The sequence below is a fragment of the Pteropus medius genome, unplaced genomic scaffold (genome assembly GCF_902729225.1).
Source record: "Pteropus medius unplaced genomic scaffold, Ma_sr-lr_union100, whole genome shotgun sequence".
NCBI classification, from domain to species: domain Eukaryota; kingdom Metazoa; phylum Chordata; class Mammalia; order Chiroptera; family Pteropodidae; genus Pteropus; species Pteropus medius.
In genome coordinates, this window is record NW_024340692.1 from 11,524,935 (window position 1) to 11,544,869 (window position 19,935).

General features: G+C 33.6%; 1 protein-coding gene and 1 pseudogene across 5 annotated transcripts in view; one reads left to right on the plus strand and one right to left on the minus strand.

The window, feature by feature from the left end:
- BRD10 (bromodomain containing 10) overlaps window positions 1-19,935 on the plus strand; it is a 91,761-nt gene that overhangs the window by 41,705 nt on the left and 30,121 nt on the right. For all 5 annotated transcript variants that reach the window (XM_039881017.1, XM_039881097.1, XM_039881113.1 and 2 more), the window contains 2 exons: window positions 7,679-9,096; window positions 19,732-19,811. In XM_039881017.1, coding sequence (XP_039736951.1) covers window positions 7,679-9,096; window positions 19,732-19,811 — 1,498 coding nt within the window. The remainder of the gene's footprint in view (window positions 1-7,678; window positions 9,097-19,731; window positions 19,812-19,935) is intronic.
- On the minus strand, window positions 15,935-16,053 carry LOC120596528 (uncharacterized; annotated as a pseudogene).

Below are 19,935 nucleotides of genomic sequence, written 5' to 3' on the forward strand. Positions count from 1 at the left end.
ATTTCTGTCTTCATTATCAGTGATCTTTTCCTCCATTTGGTCGACTGTTTTCCAAGCTTGCGATTTTGTTTTTCTTCTCTTTCAGTGTGTTCTTAATCTCTAGAAAGTTCTATTTGGTTCTTTCTGGGAATTTCTGTCTCCTTGCTAAAAAACTGATTCTGCTGATCTTGTTGTTTTTTCAGTTCCTGGAATTGTTGATAATGAGTACCATCCTGAATTCTGTGTCACTTAAGTCGCATATTTCCATGTCTTTAAGCTTATTTTCTGGAGGTTTTTCTCTTTCTTTCTGAGCTGCTTTGTCACTTTTGTTATTCATGGTGTTTAATGGACTATTTCTCCGCCTGGGCATTAATGGAAGTGTATTATGCATTTCTTTTCCCAGAAAGAAGATTTATTATATAAAGGTCTCTCTTTAGCCTGTTGCAAAAAAGGCGTTTTTCTTTCGTTTTCCAGTAGATGGCGTCTAAGCCTTTTGGATTCTTGCTTTATATAAAGTCTTAATAATGCCTTTTTTTCCTGTAAATATTCAATCTCGCTACCCTAGGTCTCAGTCCCTTTCAGTGGTGGCAACAGTTTTGGTAGCGTTTGTTCAGATTTCCCTGGGGCTCTGTGGTGTTTGGTCTTGGAGGATATGGGAAGAGGGGCCCTCTGGTTTGGAGGATGGGGGCCGCAGCTCAACCTTGCATTTTGCAAACAGTTAATAATCGACTGTTGTTTCTCTGTCGTCCCCACTTCTGTTTTCTGCTGTGATCCCTGGGCACTGCCACTGCATGGAGCTCACAGCTCTCTCAGGCAGGACTGTTGAGGGAACCCTCTGCACCTTCTCCCCTCCCCCTCCTCCTACAGGGAGCTCTGGCTGCAAGAGGCAGCTTCTTTGTCACCCAGTCTACCGCCCAACTCCCAGGGTTCTGACATGTGGTAGCTCTTATATGCAGATTCCACACTCAGACAGCAGGTTGGGTGTTTTTTGTTGAGTTTTAGATGTGCAGCTTATTGTTGTTTCAAGGAGAGAGATCTAAGAACATCTCCCATTCCACCATGTTTCTGTCGTTACTTGGCCATATTTTGGTTTTTTTTTGATTCATTCTGCTATTCTGTCACTTTTAAGTGGTGAGTTGATCCATTTACATTTAGGGTGATTATTGAAGTATCAGGTTTTCCTATAGCCATTTTATCTTTTGTTTTCAGGTAGCTCAGTGTCTCCATTTGTGTCTTTGTCCTTGTGTTTCTGTCTGTTATTTTGATTTGGTCATGTTGTGTGGTTTTTCCCTCTGTTCTGTCTTGTTTTATGTTCTGCGGCTCAGTTCTGGAATTTCTGTGTGTGGTTACCATTAGTTTATGTAAAGGAAAGTTATATATACAGTAGTCCTTTTTTTTCTGTGTGCATGTTATCTCCATTCCCCTTTGCAGATTCAGATCTTTATTCCTTCCTCATTTCTGTTTTTGTTGTGTCAGATTTTCCCTATTTATGCTGTACATTCATTTCTAGGTTGCAATAGCTGTTGTCTTCTCTTTTTAAAGTGCTTTTTTTTTTTAACCTTTAACCATTATGTAATATTTAAGCTTACAGTACCCTTTTCTTACTAAGAGTTCAACTTTCCTGTTTCCTTCTGCCTGTTAGTCATATAACTTATAGTTACATATTTTTTTGTCTTTTTGTTTCAAATAGAATGACCCCCTTCAGTATTTCCCGTAATGTAGGCCTTTTGGTAGAAAATCCCCTCAGCTTTTGTATGTCTGGAAAGGTCTTTATTTCTTCTTCACATCTAAAGGAGAACTTTGCTGGATGTATTCTTGGCTGGTATTTTCTCTCTTTCAATTGTTTGAATATTTGGTTCCACTCCCTCCTAGCTTGTAAAATTCGTGCTGAAAAGTTCAGTGATAATCTAATGGATGTTATTTTATAAGTTATTGTCTTCTTTTCCCTGGCTGCCTTGAGAATTCTTTCTTTGTCATTAATTTTTGACAATTTTATTTATAATATATCTTGGAGAAGACCTGTTTGAGTTGAGATAATTAGGTGTTCTGTTTGCTTCTTGGATTCAGGGATCCAGTTCTTTTCATAGGTTTGGGAAATTCTTGTCATTATTTGTTTGAATCAGCTCTCTGTTCCTTTCATCCTCTTTCCTCCTTCCGATATACCCATTATTCTTATATTGCTTTTTCTAATGGTGTCAGTTCTTGTAGAGCAGGGGACCCCATCCCCTGGGCTGCAGACTGATACTGGTCCGCACAGCAAGAGGTGAGTGGCGGGTAAGTGAAGTGTCATCTGTATTTACAGCTGCTCCCTAGTGCTAGCATTACTGCCTCAGCTCCACCTCAGATCATCAGGCATTAGATTCTCATAGGAGCACTAGTCCCTGGTGCCAAAAAGATTGGGGACTGCTGTTGTAGAGTTCTTTCAATTTTTTTTTTTTTTTTTAAGTCTCAAGTCTTTCTCTTCTATCTGCTCATTTCCAGGTTCTTGTCTTCAGGATCACTAATTCTTTCCTTCATCTGATCAACTCTGTTTCCTAGGCTTGCTAATTCCTTCTTCATCTCCAGCAGTTTTATTTTGTTCTTTTTAGAGTTTCAGTCTTCCTGTTGTTCATTGATTTTGTTTCTAAGTTCTTTGAATTTTTTCGCATCTCAGTGAGTTTTTTCAGGAGTGCAATCTTGAATTCTCTGACATTTAAATCACATATTTCTATATTTTTAAGCTTATTTTCTAGAAATTTTTCATTTTCTTAGCTGCTTTGTCACCTTGGTTTTTCATGGTGGCTGATGGACTATTTCTCTACCTGGGCATTAATGGGAATTTATTCTGCTTTTTTTTTTAGAAGAAAATTTATTATATAGAAACATCTCTTTTGCAAGTTGATAAGAAGAGGTTTCCTTCTGATTTCCAGTAGGTGGGGCCCAAGCTTCCTGCACTGCCCAGTCCTCCTGGATCTCTGCTTTGAGGTTTAAAACACACTTTATTCTCCAGGGAGGTGTGTGTGTCCCCTGTGACCAGGTCACCTCATTTTCAGGGTAGAATGTCAAGGATGATGGGATCTGAGCCTCTGAAAAGGCCTTGAAGCCCCAGTACTATGCCAACAGTCAGATACAATGCTCCGCTGCTTCCTTCCGAATCAGCCTGACTGAGTGGGGGTGGAGAACATTGGAAGAGGCTAGAGGTGTGTGTTTCTGTTTTCTGGTATTGCTGGCCCTCAAGCTTCAGCTGCCTTCTGTATCTCTGCCCTGTCCCTGGGATGGGCTGCAGTGTGTGTTTATGTTCTGGTTGCTACAGATTCCTCTCAGGCTTGGTGCTAACTCTGGGAGCGTATGGTGGAGAATGAGTAGGATGCACTCTGGGATGGTAGGGGAAGATAGCCAGGCTCTGTGACTCAACTTTCTGTTTGGCTGTGGCAGTTGCTAAGACACAGCTGTCACCTTTCCTCATTCAATCTCTGTCTTAACTCTGCCCTCATCACTGGGCTCCACTGTATGAAAATGCTGATCATTCAGGCAGGACTGTTCAGGGCTTCAAGGAGCCAAAAAGCTGCCACATATTTCCCCCTCCGCCATGTTCTGCAGAGAGTTTCAGGATGTGTTCTTCAGCACCTGTCTTTGATCCTCTCTCTGCTTCCACCTTCCTGTCTCATAGGATTGGCCCACCTTCAGATGCTTTGATGTGCAGATCTCTCAGATGTGCTTGTCTGCAGGTTGGGTGTCATTTGTTGAATTGTAGGTCTTCAGCTTGTAATTTCAAGGGGAGAGATCGGGGAGATTCTCCATGCCGCCATGCTTCTGATGTCATCTGCATGTATGTTTTTTTGATTGATATTGCCAAAGTTCTATCAGTTTTATTTATGTTCTTAACCAACTTTTGAATTTATTTTTCTATTGTATATTTGTTTTCTATTCTTTCAATTTCTGCTCTTTATTTTCTTCTTTCAGCTTTGGGGGTTTGATCTGCTGTTTTCTAGTTTTGTTTTTTGTTTTTTCTTTTAATAAGCACTTATATATTTGATTTTCAACTTTTCTAAATATATATTCTTAATCTATAAATTTCCCTCAAAATACTGCTTTGGCTGTATCCCACCACTAATTTATTATTATATTATTTTTCCTTTTATGTTTCCATCTCTACTAATTTGAATGTTATAAAATCTTATTTTGGTAGCTACCCTAGAAATGTTCACATTCATAGTTTTTAACTCATCAAAGCCTAAAATTAATCATGATTAATGTAAAGACCTTGGAACACTTTCAACTTTAAGCATTTTTCACCCAGTTTATTTGCTATTGTAATGTATTTTAATTATAGCTTGTTTTCTTTTTAAACTCCACAAAACATTTTTATTGTTATGTCATGCCATGTATATATAGATTAACCTATTGCTACTTTTTTCCTATCTCTGATCTTCAGTCAAGGATCACTGTCCTTCCATCTGAAGTACATTCTTTAAAATTTCCTTCCGGTTGGGTTCTGTTTATCACAAATACTGAGTTTGTGTTTGTCTGAAAATATCTTTATTTTTGTCATTTTGAAAGATATTTTTGCTCTTAGTGGAAATTTACATTGATAGTTATTTTTCAATTCATTAAAGATATTCCATTGTCTTCTGGCTTTCATTATTGCTGTTGAGGCGTTAACTGTAATTTTTTTTTCTTTTAATTTATATATTTTTTATATCTAGAAGTTCTCTTTAGTTATTTTTCAGAACTGCTCTGTCATTTTTTATAATCTTCACTTTACTAATGTTTTCAGTTTCTTTTCACTGCGTATTATATTTTGCATGTTCTGTAATTTCTATATCCATAGTTTTTTGAAGGGTCACATTTTTTTCTTGCCTCTTATAGTACCTTATTTCTCTTTATATTTTGTGGTCTTTGACTATGAACTCATTTCTTGTCACCATATCAGTGAGATTTTCTGAAGATCTAGGTATAAGGTTTATTCCTTTAGAGATTTGATTTGTTTTTCTATTCAAATACCTGACAACAGTTTTGACATGAGACCACATTAAATGCATTTTTTAGTGTGATGTTTTTTTGAGCACCCTGGAAATGTGAGTCTGGGCAGTAAATCCACATCAGAGTCAGCTTATAATTATAAAATCTTAGGAGAGATTTTATTTTATTTTTTTTCCATTCACCCCTCCTATTATAAAGACAATTTTCCTTGCAGTTTCCTATTTGGAAACAGGGGAGGGACTGTTGTTTCTAGTAAACCCTTCTACTAATTGTGTGGGCTTTTAGCATCTCAGTTTTGTATTGGAGAAACCAGATTCTGCCAGCTCACCACCACCCTCATTCAGAATATTAAAAGTTTTCAAAACTGTAAGCACATTTATTAAAAAAAAATGAATGTTAAGAATATTTAACATTATTTGGATGTTCAAATGGGATTAATATATATAAACGCCAATCACAAATGACAGTTTATTAATTTTTTTTAGTGAACTGGGACTACTTGATCAAATAATCTGTTGTATCTGTAATAGCAAGGTGGTTATAGTTTGACCTCTCAGCCAAAAATGTAAAAGTAAGCTTATTCTGTTAAAGTAGTATTTTACTATTTTATACAAATTACTGTATGTTTGTTTTAACAAATTACAATACGATAGCACAGAAAAATAGCCAATGTCTGACATTATACATCAGTTTTTATTTAGAGCCCAAGAGTCAGTCACATTTCATCGTTTTTATACATCTATCTAGAGGAAGCATTCTAACTCTTGAAAAGTCAAGAATAAGATAAATTATTATATTTTCCCTCCTTTGTTGTTATTCTAATTTCTCAGTGAAAACTTTACATGCTTTGATTTCTTTTTATACAGCTTATTTGAAGTAAAATTCATACATCATACTATTTACTTATTTAAAGTGTAAAATTCATTTGTTCCTAGTATATTCATAGAGTTGTGCAGTCATCACCGCAGTCAATTTTAGAACATTCCATCACCACAAAATAAATATTATTAACTGTAACACCCCATTTTTCCCAACTTCCCCAATCCTAGGAAATCACTAATCTACTTTCTGTCTCTATAGATTTCTGGATATTTCATATAGATGGAATTATACAATATGTCATCTTTTGTGGATGGCTTCTTTCACTTAGTATCATGTTTTCAAGGTTAATTCATATTGAAGCATTTATCAGCACTTTATTTTATTGCTTAATAATATTCCTTTATGTGGATATGCTGTATTTTATTTATTCATTCAGGAGCTGATAGACATTCGGGGTGCTTCCATTCTTTGACTATTATGAATAATGCTGCTATGAACAAACATTCATGTACAGGTTTTCGTGTGGACATAAATTTTTATTTTAGGGGGGTATATACCTACGAGTGGAATTGTTGGATCACATGGTAACGTTTTTTTAACCTTCTGAGGAACTGCTAGACTGCTTTCCAAAGCAGCTGTACCCTTTATATTGTATGAAGTTTCCAATTTCTCCACCTTTTTAACAAATCTTGTTACCATCTGTGATATTATAGTCATCTTAGTGGTATGAATTAGTATCTTATTGTGGTTTTGATTTACACTTTTCTAATGGATAACCATGTTGAGAATCTCTTCATGTGTTTATTGTTCATTTTGTATATCTTTGAAGAAATGTCTTTGCTTATTTTTTGAGTTTTTTGTCCTTTTATTATTGAGTTATGTGTTCCTTATATTTTCTAGATACAATACTTATTAGATATATGATTTGCAGAAATTTTCTCCCATGGGTTGTCTTTTCACTGAACAAAAGCTTTTAATTTTGATGATTTCTACTTTTTCTTTTTTTGCCTTTGCTTTTGGTGTCATATCTAAGAACACATTGCCTAATATAAGATCACAAAGATTAATGTTTATCTTTTCATTTAATTTTTAAATTTTTTAACTAAGAAGATTTTGTAGCAGTGTCAGTAAAGAAATTGCTAAGGGGATAAAACACCCATAATCTCATCATCCTAGGAGTAATTTATTTTTGAAATACTATTATATCCTTGTTCAGTGTATGCATATTTCATTATTGCTATTATTTGTTAAGTACTGTGTTCTGATATTTTTGTATTTATATATAATACTTGTAATTTTAATTTGTGTTCTGATATTTTTGTGTTTATACATGATATTCACAATTTATTTTTTAAGGCTACAAAATATAGCCAGTTTATTTTCCAGTCGTATAATACAACTTCTTTATAGTTTTGTTTTTGTTACATGACGAAACTTCAGTTCATATTGACAAACACCTAACTTTTTGCTTCTATCGAATTATTTTCTTAGTTTTACTTTCTAGGAATGGAATTATGGGATGAAGGAATGTAAACATCTTTATAGTTCTTTTATGATGTCACATTACTTCTAGAAAGCACCAAACTGTTTTTGTGTATTAAACATGCTTTAAAATATTTTTCATTTATTTTGAAGTTAATGCACATTATAAGTTGAAGAATTTTACTTTAAGTGGCAGTATTGTCATTTATTGATTATCCTCTATCAGTAAAACTCATGGTCAAGTTAAATGTGTATTTCTTTAGCTGAAAAAAAAATACTGATACATATAATAGGACACTTTGTATTGATAATGAAAACTGGAACAGCCATTTGCCTTGTTGACTGAAGATAAATGTGAACTACTTAAAATTTAGTATTTTATGGTATTCTCTACTTTAAGCAATAATAGTATATTTTGTTAAATTTTCTTTAGGCTTCGGGAACAGGAAAGAAAAGAAGCAGAAGAAGCTAATCAAAAGGAAATAGAAGAATGGGAGAGAAAACTTCTAGCTCAAGCAGCTCCAACTTGTATGGAGACCATGTGGGAAATTCCAGCTATCGGGCATTTCCTTTGTTTAGCCCAGCAAATTCTAAATTTGCCAGAAATAGTCTTTTACGAATTGGAACGTTGTCTTCTGATGCCTCAGTGTAATGCTTTTCTATCTAAAATAATGACTTCTCTATTAAGTCCTCCTCATCGCAGACCTACCTTACATCGAAGACCTACTTTGCCTTATAGGACATGGGAAGCAGCACTGAGACAGAAAGTGCAGCAGTGGTACACTGCTGTAGGGCAGACTGAAAATCCCGATAACTGTGCTGAAAAACTTGGGTTGTGTCCTCAGTTTTTTAAAGTTCTTGGAGAAGTTAATCCATTGGAAGACAAACCTTTTCACGAACTACCTTTCCACCAAAAAGTGTGGTTACTTAAGGGTCTTTGTGACTTTGTGTATGAAACACAAAAAGAAGTTCAAGATGCTGTACTTGGGCAGCCTATTCATGAATGCAGGGAAGTTATCCTTGGTTACGATTATTTGGAGAATGCTTATGTACATTTTCCACAGTTCTGTGGTGCAGATGTACGGATTTATAAGCAGAGACCTTTTCAGGCCCCAGAATTTCCAGTTCCACCCATTAAAATACAAAGAGTACCTCGGATTAAACTGGAGAAATTGAAGTCCGACTATATTAGTACAAGTAATGGAGAACATAGGTGTAATAGAGAAGGCCTGCCCTCTGCCTTCAAGAAAGAGCAAGAAATTAATTTTGATCTAACTTGCTGCCCTGCTAAAATGAACTTGGATAATCATGACATCTCTGTTGAAATGGAAGTGAAATCCAACTGTGAAATTAGAATTCGCAGGCCCTGCGAAATTAAAAAAACGGATTGTTGTAAAGAAAATTTAGAGAAACCAGAAAGTCCAGGGGAAGTTACTGGCTTTGGAGAACCTCTCAGTCCAGGGGAAATAAGGTTTATAGAAAATCAGGAAAGATATGGTGAAGCTTCCAGAGTAAAGTCTGAACCCAATCCATTAAAAGAAAATGCTCTGAAATCTTGCCAGATACATGTAAATGGAAGTCACAGTGATCATCCAGAAATTAACTGCCACAAAGTCGTAAGGGATATTCTGCTAGAGCAGTCACTGCAGAGCCACAAGAAACTCAAACTAACTAAAATGAGGGCAAAGAAGAAGAAAAAGAAAAAAAAGAAATTAAAAGATGTTTTGATTGACAACTTTCAAAGAAAGCGCGAAGGTCTTCATTCTCTTGCATTCAAGTCTTACAAACCTGAGATCCAGAATAAGATATTGATCATCAAAAAGAAAGCAAAACACAAGAAGCACAAATCTGGTAAGCCAGCACAAATGGGTGAGAATTGCATTTAAGCATACTTCAAGTTCTTTGAATTAGGCGTCATGGAAGGCTCTGATTAATAGAATGAAATGCATATGTATACGCACTTGTGTGTGTCTGTGTGTGTCTGTCTCTGCTTAACAGAATGACATGCACCTCTATGCATGCATGTGTGTGTGTGGGGAGGGAGGGATGTTTAAGGGTCAAGTTTTATACCATTCCCATGATTAAAACCCAGAGCAGAACAGGTTTTATTACTAACAAAAAATTCTGGTGCAGTACATTTGAATTTCTTAAAGTCTTTGGACATCATATTTTTACATTTCTTTGGACCAATTTCTCCATAAGTGATGCTTTCTTTCCATCACTTATGAGAAGTAGTTTTTTGCCCTGGGTAAGGGCATTACAGTGCAATGGAAAAAACATTGATATCAGGAGATAGCATTCCCAGGACTAAAGTTCATAGCAACTAGTTTCGTAAACCAAAGCAAGTCAGATTATCTTTCTGGGTCTTAGTTTTTTTTTTTCTTACGTCATGTGTTTTTCAGCACTCTGTTTTCAGTATATATTTTCATTTCCAGAAAAATGTTGTGAAATACAAGAATTATATCAACTAATAAGACAACCATATTTTTATAAAAGGATTTGTAAGTTTGACTTACACCAATTTAAATACTCATGTGTCACAAGCCTATTTAAATAATAGAAACAAAAAAAATCCTATAAATAGTATTCAGTGGTTGGTTGCTCTGTTTTTTAATTACTCAGGTGCTTTTGCTTTTCTTTTTCTTTGCCTTCTAATCAGTTTAAATGTCTCATTTATTGAAAGGAAAGATAAGTGAGATAAAAGCAGATGATTAACTTCATTTATTAACCCTAATAAAAATTGTTGCCTTATTGGGAAACACTTAGAATTGTTTACTTTAATGAATTGTGGATTTCAGTTTTCCTTCCCTCAGTAACAAAAATAATTAAGATTTGATAGTAATTTGATAATGAGTTGGCAAATGAGGGAGTGAATTTTGTTTAGCTGATATAGTTGCTATTATACCTTAGTTATTTAAATCATTAAATGCAATTAAATATATTTTTAATATATTTATAATGTGTCATTAATAAAGTAGTAGCATAATCTTTAGTATCAAAAACAGTCTTTATTATGCTAAGTGAAATAAGTCAGACAGAGAAACACAAGTGATTTCACTTATATGTGGGATCCAAAGAACAAAATAAATGAACAAACAAAATGAAAACAGACTCATAGATACAGAGAACAAACTGGTGATTGCCAGATGGGAAATGAGTTGGGAGGCTGGGTGAAAAAGGTGAAGGAATTAAGAAGTACGAATTGGGAGCTAGAAAATAGCCATGGAGCTGTGAAGTACAGCATAAGGAATATAGTCAATAATATTGTAATAACTATGTATCGTGCCAGGTGGGCACTAAACTAATTGGGGAGGATCACTTTGTAAATTATATAAATGTCTAACCTTTATGCTGTACACCTGAAACTAATATAAAATAATATTGAATGTCAACTCTGATTGAAAAAGAAAAATTAAAAAACAAAAACAAAAACAAAACCAGGCTTAATTTGTTGAACTGAAAAGTTCAACAAAGTGGTCCTGCAAAGTGGTCCATGTTGGTCTAAGCAATGAAAAGCTACAATTTTTAAAAGTAACTTTCAGAAAGAGCCTTTTAAATTTTACAAGCAGTGCATTAGACTGTATGAACTTAGTTTGATTTGGCAAGTTCTTTTTTTAAGTTCTCTTTGAAATGTTAGCTTTTAAAATATTAAGTAATATTTTTAAATTTGAAAATTTTTCCAATTCTAAAGTATGTAGTAGTATTAATACCATTGTTCCTAAAACCTTGTAAGTGTTCGTTTGTGACCTGTTCATGTGTTCAAAGGTAATTATGACTTAAGTAGCTTATAAGTTATTGATATAGCTCCTATACAGCCTATACCAGTAGCAGAATAAAAATATTAACTGTTAAAGATTGAATAAAAAGGAATTTATATTGTAAAGAAATAAAGTATTGCTACATTTTTGAAATAGAAGTTCAAAATGTAGATTAGGGAAAATTTAGGGTGTTTCATGTCCAGTAATAGACAAGTGGATGAAAAAACTCAGAAGCAAATTCAGCAAGTTCTTATGTACTTTCTGTGTGCTTGTTTAGTTGAGGAAAAAGGCTTCCAGGCACAAAATAGAAGAAAATAGTTCACTTGCCTTAACACTTTCAAATTTTTATCTGCAGAGCAAATTTTAGAAAAGTCTTCAGTGACAGAAATACTTGGATCTGGCAAATAGTTTCTCTCTTCCTTATTAGTGTTAGGTAAGCATAGGCCAATCAATTCTCTTTCTTCATCAGATAATAAACTCCTTACTGTTATTGCAGTGTTACATAAAATGTTATTACAACAACAAAACATTTGTTTTACATAATTTTCAGTACACTTTCTGTGGCTTTGCCCTGGGCTCCTTTATTAGATATGAGACATTGTAGCCTTTTATAGTCAGTTTGGGGCATACCCTAATTCAGTATTTCCTTTCTCTTTTTAAAAGTGAGCTCCATCATCACAGATTTGGGAAATATTCCTCTTATAGACTCACATTGTGCATCAGTACTGGTTCACAGTGCATTTTACAAAACTCTTGTACCAGATATGTTTTGGAATGTTCAGAAATCTTCAGATTTTAGAAGGGTGTTGTGTATATAGTGTTTATTAAGTAACATCCCCAGGGAACTTGAGGCAGCCCCTTTAATCAAACACGTAATTTCTACAAAAAAAAAAAAAAAAAATGTATGGTCAGATTAAATGAGACAAAGACTATGAAGAACCTCATGACAGTTCAGGTGAGTTTTTGCTACCACATAAGTTATTTTTTTAAACTAGTTTTCAGAATCTTTTGGACTTTAGAATTGTGGATAAGTGATTCTGGGCCTGTATATTACAGATTCTGGAAAGTCGTGAAGAAAACTTTTGTTTTAACGTAGTATTTTTCAAGTTCATTTTAACACAACTTTTTTTCAAGTAATAGTATTCTATAAAATATGCTTTGGGATAAGCAATGTCATCCATGACTGATTTATGAACCTTAACTTAGGGTGAATTAAATTCTACATGTGGTTAATATGGTTCTTTTATGTTGATTACTACAGGCTTTAATTTTTTATGGAATTCTCCAATTTCGTAAGCCTTCATATTATAATGGGTGATGATTTTTAGTAGAAGGCACAAAGACAAATTGGTTTTAAATAATTTGATAATTTTAGTGCACTGTGAAGCAGTTTTGCAACTTTTAAGCATTTTTACCTACTTTTCAGAATTGAAGTTTTCTTTCTGCCTTTTAAATTTTGAATTTGTTTTTAGTTAGTTAAGCCTCTTCTTACTCTTAGAAACATTATAGAACATCAGAACTTTTCTTATTGTGATACTTATAGCACCAAATAATTCTCTTTCGTAATATTCATAAGATTTATTCATAACAGTTGCATGTGTTTCTAGCTCACTTTGGTGATTGTCTCCCCTCTATTCTATAGTCTTTTTTTTAGCCTTGATTAAAATTAAGTTTAATAATTTCCATAATAAATTTGAAAGGATAGTAAATTGTCAAAGTGCTTTTGAGAAGATAAGCATTGGTTTACATAGATTAGGAAGATTATGAAATATTAATATACATCAGTTGCCCAAAAAAATGGGATTAAACTTTAACACATATCTTGTCATCATAGAGTTGATTTTAGGGCTAAGTCGCTTTTCGACAAAGGCAGAGTTTTCTATAATAGTCAAAAGGATACCTAATGTAAACCTTGGAAAGATCATTAACTAGTAACTTTGAGGCCATTCGTTAGTGTTATAAGGTACTACATTTATTAGAGTATTTATTATAGAGAGCAGTGTTTGTTACTTAAAGTTGTAAATTATATTTGTCACTGGAGGCTGAATTGATGGCCAACCTTGGGATCATTGATCTCCTGATTGTGACTTCTTGATCTTGTTGTAATTCGTCATTGTATGAAAATTGAGCATTTTTTTTTTTTGAGGGAGTACTGTTACTCCTCCTGTACAAGTTCTATCCAAGTAAACGTTTAAATATGTGACTGTAGCAGGTAAAGACACAAAGCACATTCTCTTTTTCCCCAATGAGTTTGGACCTGTTTCCCTGCAGTCGTGTGATAGAATTACTGAACATTCTGGATAGTTTTGAAAATGGTGATACTGTACAAATGACCAAAAACCCAAGCTTTGACAGTACAAAGTTTAGCTTTTTTGGTTTGTTTGTTTGTTTGTTTATGTTTTGTTTCTCAGTATTCTAAAACATTCTTGTGAACAGAAGGATTATTTCTGGTTTTGCATCTCTAGCACTTAGCACAGTGACTGACATATTGTGTAGGAATCTATTGAATAAATAAGTGCACACACAAAGTATGGTTCACTCAGATATAACTAAGGTTAACCCCTTAAGATGTACCATTCATATCCTTTTCAAGGCATTTATATTTTCGAATGGTATCTGTTACACATACCATTTTATAATCTGTTTTTTTCCGCATAATAGTGTACCATGAACATCTTTGTGCAGTAAGTAGATTTATGCAGCATCATTTAAAATGACTATAAGGATTCCATTATATGTATTTTGTAGTTATTTAACAAACCTTTATTGGACATTTCGGTAGTTTTCAGTAATTACTATTATAGATGGTGTAGAGCAGGTAGAGTTGGCTGAAATTAGAAATTTTAAATATTAGAAGACTTTTTAAAAGGCCTGGAGAAACACAAACATTATTATATACATTTATTGTTACAGAAAGCTTATGGTATTTTTAAGTTATTCATTTCAGCCAATTTGATTTGGAGGATTTTTTCCATCACATTGTCATTATTTTTAACCAGATCATTTTGTGGTAGCTTCTCTCAACAGATTAAAATAAATAAGTGGTGTTACTCTCTTCTAGGTGAAGAAACTAAGATTCAAAATGGTAAATAACCTCATTTTAATAACTGTTAAAGTTTATAATAAAGACCATACAGTAAAATGTCAAGTAGAAGATAAATCAGTGTGTGCGATAGGTGTCTGGGAAGGTTTCACTGAGGATGAAGGACTTTGAAGAATAATAGGGATTGGATAGATAAAAAAATGGTTAATAACATAAAAATAAAGGAAAAGCGTGGATGTATAATTAAGCCAGATGTCACTGAAAAAATTAGCACAGAGAAAAGCTTAAGGAAAAGTTGAAAAGAGATTTTAGAAGCTGTTTGAATGACAAGAATGTGCCATTTTGGGATAATATCTTTCTGAGTAAGTGGTGCTTTTTTAAATAATTGAATCAGGAGCCCAGTGCAAGGAAATGGTCATGAAATAAGATCTATCAGATGTGTAAAAAGCAATGAGCTAGTTAATAGGGAATAACTAAGACAGTAATATAATCTACAATATTTGATTACATCTAGGCCCATATTTGTGAAAATGTACAGTTCTGTGTTTATAGCACTATAGCACTATATGTGTCTTTATGGGGAAAACTTTTAGAGGGCCAACTCAAGATCCCAAGATATAAATGAGTGAAAGGATAAACTATACTCCATGTTCTTTTATTTTAATGCTTTCTTCTCCACCCCACCCCACCATAAAAAGTGAATACTAAAAAAAAAAAAAATGTTTACTGTGTGTCAGGCACTATTATAAGCCTTTATACATATTATCCCATTTAGCCTTCATAAAAACTCCATAAAGTAGATGCTGTTATTCCATAATATAGATTTTATAGATTAAAAAAAAAACACAGAGCTTAGTAATGTGTCCAAGGTCACACAGCTAGTTAAGTGGCAGGATTAGGAGAAAGGATCTTGCGAGGTAATTAGGACATCATTAAAAGCTAAAAAAGCTTCTTTTTAAGAAATTGGCAGGGTTTAGATGAAGGGGTAGAAGCTAACTTCAGAAAGAGGAAATTCTAAATCCAGATAAGGAATGGTTATGTGACTTTTCTATCACATTGACAGAAAAAAATAGCAGTTCGAAAGAGATGGTGCAGTAAGTAGCAGAATTTGACAACTGATTTTACAGTTTAAAGAGGAAAAAATATTAGGTAGTCAGCAGTTATTGAATTATATAATTAAAAAATTGCCAGTATGAATAGAAATTTGCTCTTGGGCAAGAGAATAGAAGAAAAATCAACTGTTTTGTCAAGGCCGAATTGCTTACTTAGAGATAGAACATTCCAGAAATTCCTAGAGAATATAAATATTAGTTCAAGACATGCATATCTAATAAATAAAAATCAGGTTTAGACTCCAGTAGTGGCTTCACATTCCAGGTACTTGCCAGATTTACTATTTAATAGTATAAATGCCCTTGGGTTTTTACTTTTAATAACGATTAATGTCTTAGTCTCTATTCACTTATGATTCCTAAAATGAAAACACTGAGTAGTGAATGTGTTGGGATAATTCTTAAGCATGAGAAGGCCAAATCTATGAGGGCATTGAAGTGGAAGTCTCTGAATACTCCAAAGGGCCATGGAATGAAGTCAGAGAGGGCAGCCAGGTGAAGATGAGAGGTAAAAATAAAGAATGAGAGATCGAGGAAAGAAGAGTTGGATTGGGAATGATAATCACCTTCATTTTTCTAGTAAGAAGTCTATCTCTGCATTCTAGAAGACTAGAGTTTTGTGCCTAAGTTATAGTGTGAAATGATTTTAGTTATATTTTTCTTTTCTTTTTAATTTTAATTTTTTAATTTTTATTTTTTAGGCAAGGCAATCCTTGGTTGACCTCACAGATTTCAAGGACCTTGTCAGCTTACAATCCCATATTTTTAATTTTTTACGCCTATAGCACTTGGTCTTCCTCTGTGGTCTCCCATCCAAGTACTAACCAGGCTCGACCCTGCTTAGTTTCTGAGATCAGACAGGATCGGGCTTGTTCAGGGTAGCATGGCTGTAGACTATATTTTTCCCTGTCAAGTTGGGCTCTCTTTTCTAGAGCTATTCTAAGTACAGTTTGAAAAAGCTTCATTAGATTGCACTTGTAACATTAATTACTAGGCCATATTAAGGTTTCCTTGTCCATTTTCCAGGTACAAGTTGACAATCAACTTTTTGCCCATGTCTATGTTTTAAGCTCAAGAATTAAGTTGAAATTCTGTGTGTGTTTTAAATTGACCTCTGACTTCAGCACAATTCTAGACCTGAGAATTACATTTTATTTTATGGGACCAGGTGACAGGACAGTGGAAGCCCACTGGGAGGCAATATATAACTTGTCCTGTGTATATCTTGCCCTGGAACAAAACTGATTACCAAATAAAGGCCATGTGATTTTGTAGTACCTCATGGTCCATTTTAAAAGTTAAGTATTTAGTAAAAAGGAAGAGCTGATGTTTACTGAAGAATACAGGCTATTTCATATTTAAATTGTTTTTATGTTTATATAGACCGAAAGTATTAATTGTGACTGTGCAAATTTCTAACCCTAATAAAAGGGAAGGCTCTGAAATCAAAAGCAAATAACATCCCTGCAGAAAGTTTGAAAGAATGCAGTATAAAAAGAGCACAGCTTTGAAGTGAGACAGTTCTAGTACAAATACATGCTCCAGTGCATGTTAGCTACAAGTCCTCAATCGATTTATTTACTTGTTTATAGCCAGTTTCTTTATCCGTGAAAAAAATGAGGTAATACCTACTTTGCTGTATCATTACAAAGATTAATTGGAATAGCAAAGCATAACATGGTGGTTGGCAGGTGGTAGGAATCAATAAATGGTAACTATGATTTTTGAGAGGTTAGAATTGCATAATGGGAAGAGCTTGGACTTTGGTGTTAGAATCCTTGTCTGTTGCTTACTTACAGTGTAACACTTGAGTTTTTAAGTAATCTTTCTGGTCTTAAACAATTCCACTTTAAAATGGGAATTGCCTACCTTTGAGGGTAGTTTTGAAAATTAATGAGATAATTTATAAAAATCACCTTATTAAGTGTCTGATACAGAATAGGCTCTCAATAAATGTTTTCTTACTGCCATGCCTAGGTCATGTTGTGAAACTCTGGTGAATTGTGTAAATTAAAGTCATTGTCAGTGTTTTCCTTTATAAAACATTGATCTCAGGTGGATAATCAATGTTCTCAGAATAGTAAACCTGACTTCCTTTTCCTACCCCCAGACTGGTGAAATTTCTGATGAACCGTATGCTAAATGCTGTAAATAAAATGAGTAATATGAATCTGTCATCAATAATTCACAATCTAGTGAGGAAGAGAAATATAAATGGATCATTACAATACTATATGGTGTTTTATTAATTGATAGGTACAAAGTAGAATGGAAGCAGAGAGGACATATGAGCAAGAAGAACTAGGATGAAAGCATAATTTAATAAAAGAATTTGAAGAAAATTAAAAGATATTTTGTTTAGATTTTTATCATAGCTTAGCTAACTAACATTTATTGATGACTTAACCATGTGCCTGCCTGCCAGTAATCTAAGCTCTTTACATATTTTACCTCATATAATTCTCAGAAAATAAGTAATATCATTATCCCTGTTTTACAGATGAAGAAACTGCATAGAGAAATAAAGCAATTTATTTAAAGTCTTATATCTAGTAGGTGGTTATAGCCAGTATTCAAACCTAGGTAGTTTAGTTCCAAAACTCAAGCTTAAAACCATTAATACAATGGTACCTCCAGTTACTTAATAATATTTAAGTATCCTAATGACTCGGTGAAAGAAAATACCCAATAACTACCTCAGCTTCTTAATCCATTCAAATAGAGTGGTTACTAGAGTTAACTGAGAATTCAGTACCTGAGTTTAGTGCCTATGTGGCTACAGCATGAGATTTATTGGGAATATCAGGGGTGACCTCTGTTATGGTTATAAGTAAATATAAAATCAGGTGGTTTTTTTTAAAGCTAATTAGAGCAGTGTTCATGCGGGGCGGAGGCTGGAGAGGAAGAGATTAAGGTAGGATTTTATTTCCTTCAAATTGCTGCTGTTATAGTCTTCCCAGCTTTAAAAAATAGTAAAGGTAGTGTATAGAGGAAAGGCATCCTGATGCTCAGGTTCATGAGCTCCCCTTGAGAGCTGCCTATTGCACCCAGTTTAGAAATCAATTACTAGATAAATGTATTATAGAGATACCAGGGATTTAATCACTTTTTCTTGAATATTGCTTGTTTAAGCAGCCAAGCACTAACCTATTTTTGTGGGAGTTCTGGTATATGTACCATATAAGTACAGAAGCAAATAATAGTAATGAGAAATATATATACACATATATATTTTAATTAAATTAAAAATGAATGTCAAATGACAGCAGGTTGATACTTAGTAGAAAAGACGTTAAAACCCCTGTGAACCTCAGCAACTCAAAATTTGTAGTTAAAGCATAGTATAATGCATTTTATTGAGTCAAAAGTTATTCAAATTACAGTTGTGTGATATGATTAAAAAGGAATGTAGAATAAAATCAATTATTTTGTAAACGAATCGTGGCTATGACTCGAATAAAATGTTGCAATTAAATTGACTTTCTGTGCAAGAATCATTCTGTACAGGAAAATGTTTAGAAAGGAGCAATTCAGGTATATGTAGAGCAAAGTTACTTTATGTACTTACTCATTTTCCTTTTTGAAAAAATAGTAACTTTTAAATTGATTTTAGCCTACAAATGATTGTGAACTAAAACTAACTTATAAGTATTTCCAATTAAATTTTTTATTCCCTTGCATGGATTATGAACTCCTGGAGGACAGGGTTTTCATTTTATAATTTTTTGTTGTCCCAATCAATTAGACAGTGCCCTATATCTTGTGTTTGTTGAATAGTTAACAGCCAGTTTATTAATTGATTTTGCTAATTGGAAATGGGGAAAAACATTTACTTTAACATGATCCTTACTAGAAATAGAGGTTATATGCTTGTATATATCTCTTTTGTCAGGTTAAATACAGAGTAGATATACGTTAGTCTATGCTATGAACTGGATTTAAGAATGTCGATTTATTTTTCCGTGATTTCTGATTGCACAAATGATGAGGTACACTTTAAAGGGAGATGTTTGCCTTGTTTTAAAATTGGTTATTGTATACTGCCAGAGGCAGCCCTTGAGGAACGATTAGGTGAGTGCAGAGCTAAAGGGATAAAAAAACCTTGTTTCCTGAGCTACTTGAGAGGATTTTCATACTGGGTTGGCTAAAGACCATAGTCCTCAGAGTATAGTTCTGTGCAAGTTCCTGACTACAAAAGTTGTTATTAAAGGTAAGTTTTTTTCCTTATGTAACTTCATTTTAAGTTGTGAATTAGATTTTAACTGAGTAGTAGCAATGTGACTTTTTTTGCCAAATCTTATTGCAGTAAATTCTGGTACTGTGCAAAGCATTGGTGATTGTAATAGTTCGGTTCTTATATAAGGAAAACAGAATTTGTTAATATGTCTGTTACAGGTAGTTATAGTTTAATGTTTGCTTTTACTGGGGCTTGTTTCGATTCATCATTTTTATTTGACTCACTAGAATCCATCTGTTAGTTATAATTTAACTTTCAAGTTTCTACGTAATTTGGTTTTTGTTAATGAAGTGCAAGCAACAGCATTATGAAGCTTTTCTCTTTTAATTTTGAAAGGAAAAAAATCCATATCTAAAAAAGCAATCACAAAGAAGAGGAAAACTGTCATAAAGTCACCTACTGTACCAGAATTTCAGGTAAGTGTTTGATTTTTGTCTCAACATTTTATAGTTTAATTTTTGTTTCAGTGTTTATATCGTTCAAGAGATCGGCTAAATTCCACTGTAGCACACAAAATTTCATTGAAATGTTTCCAACTAT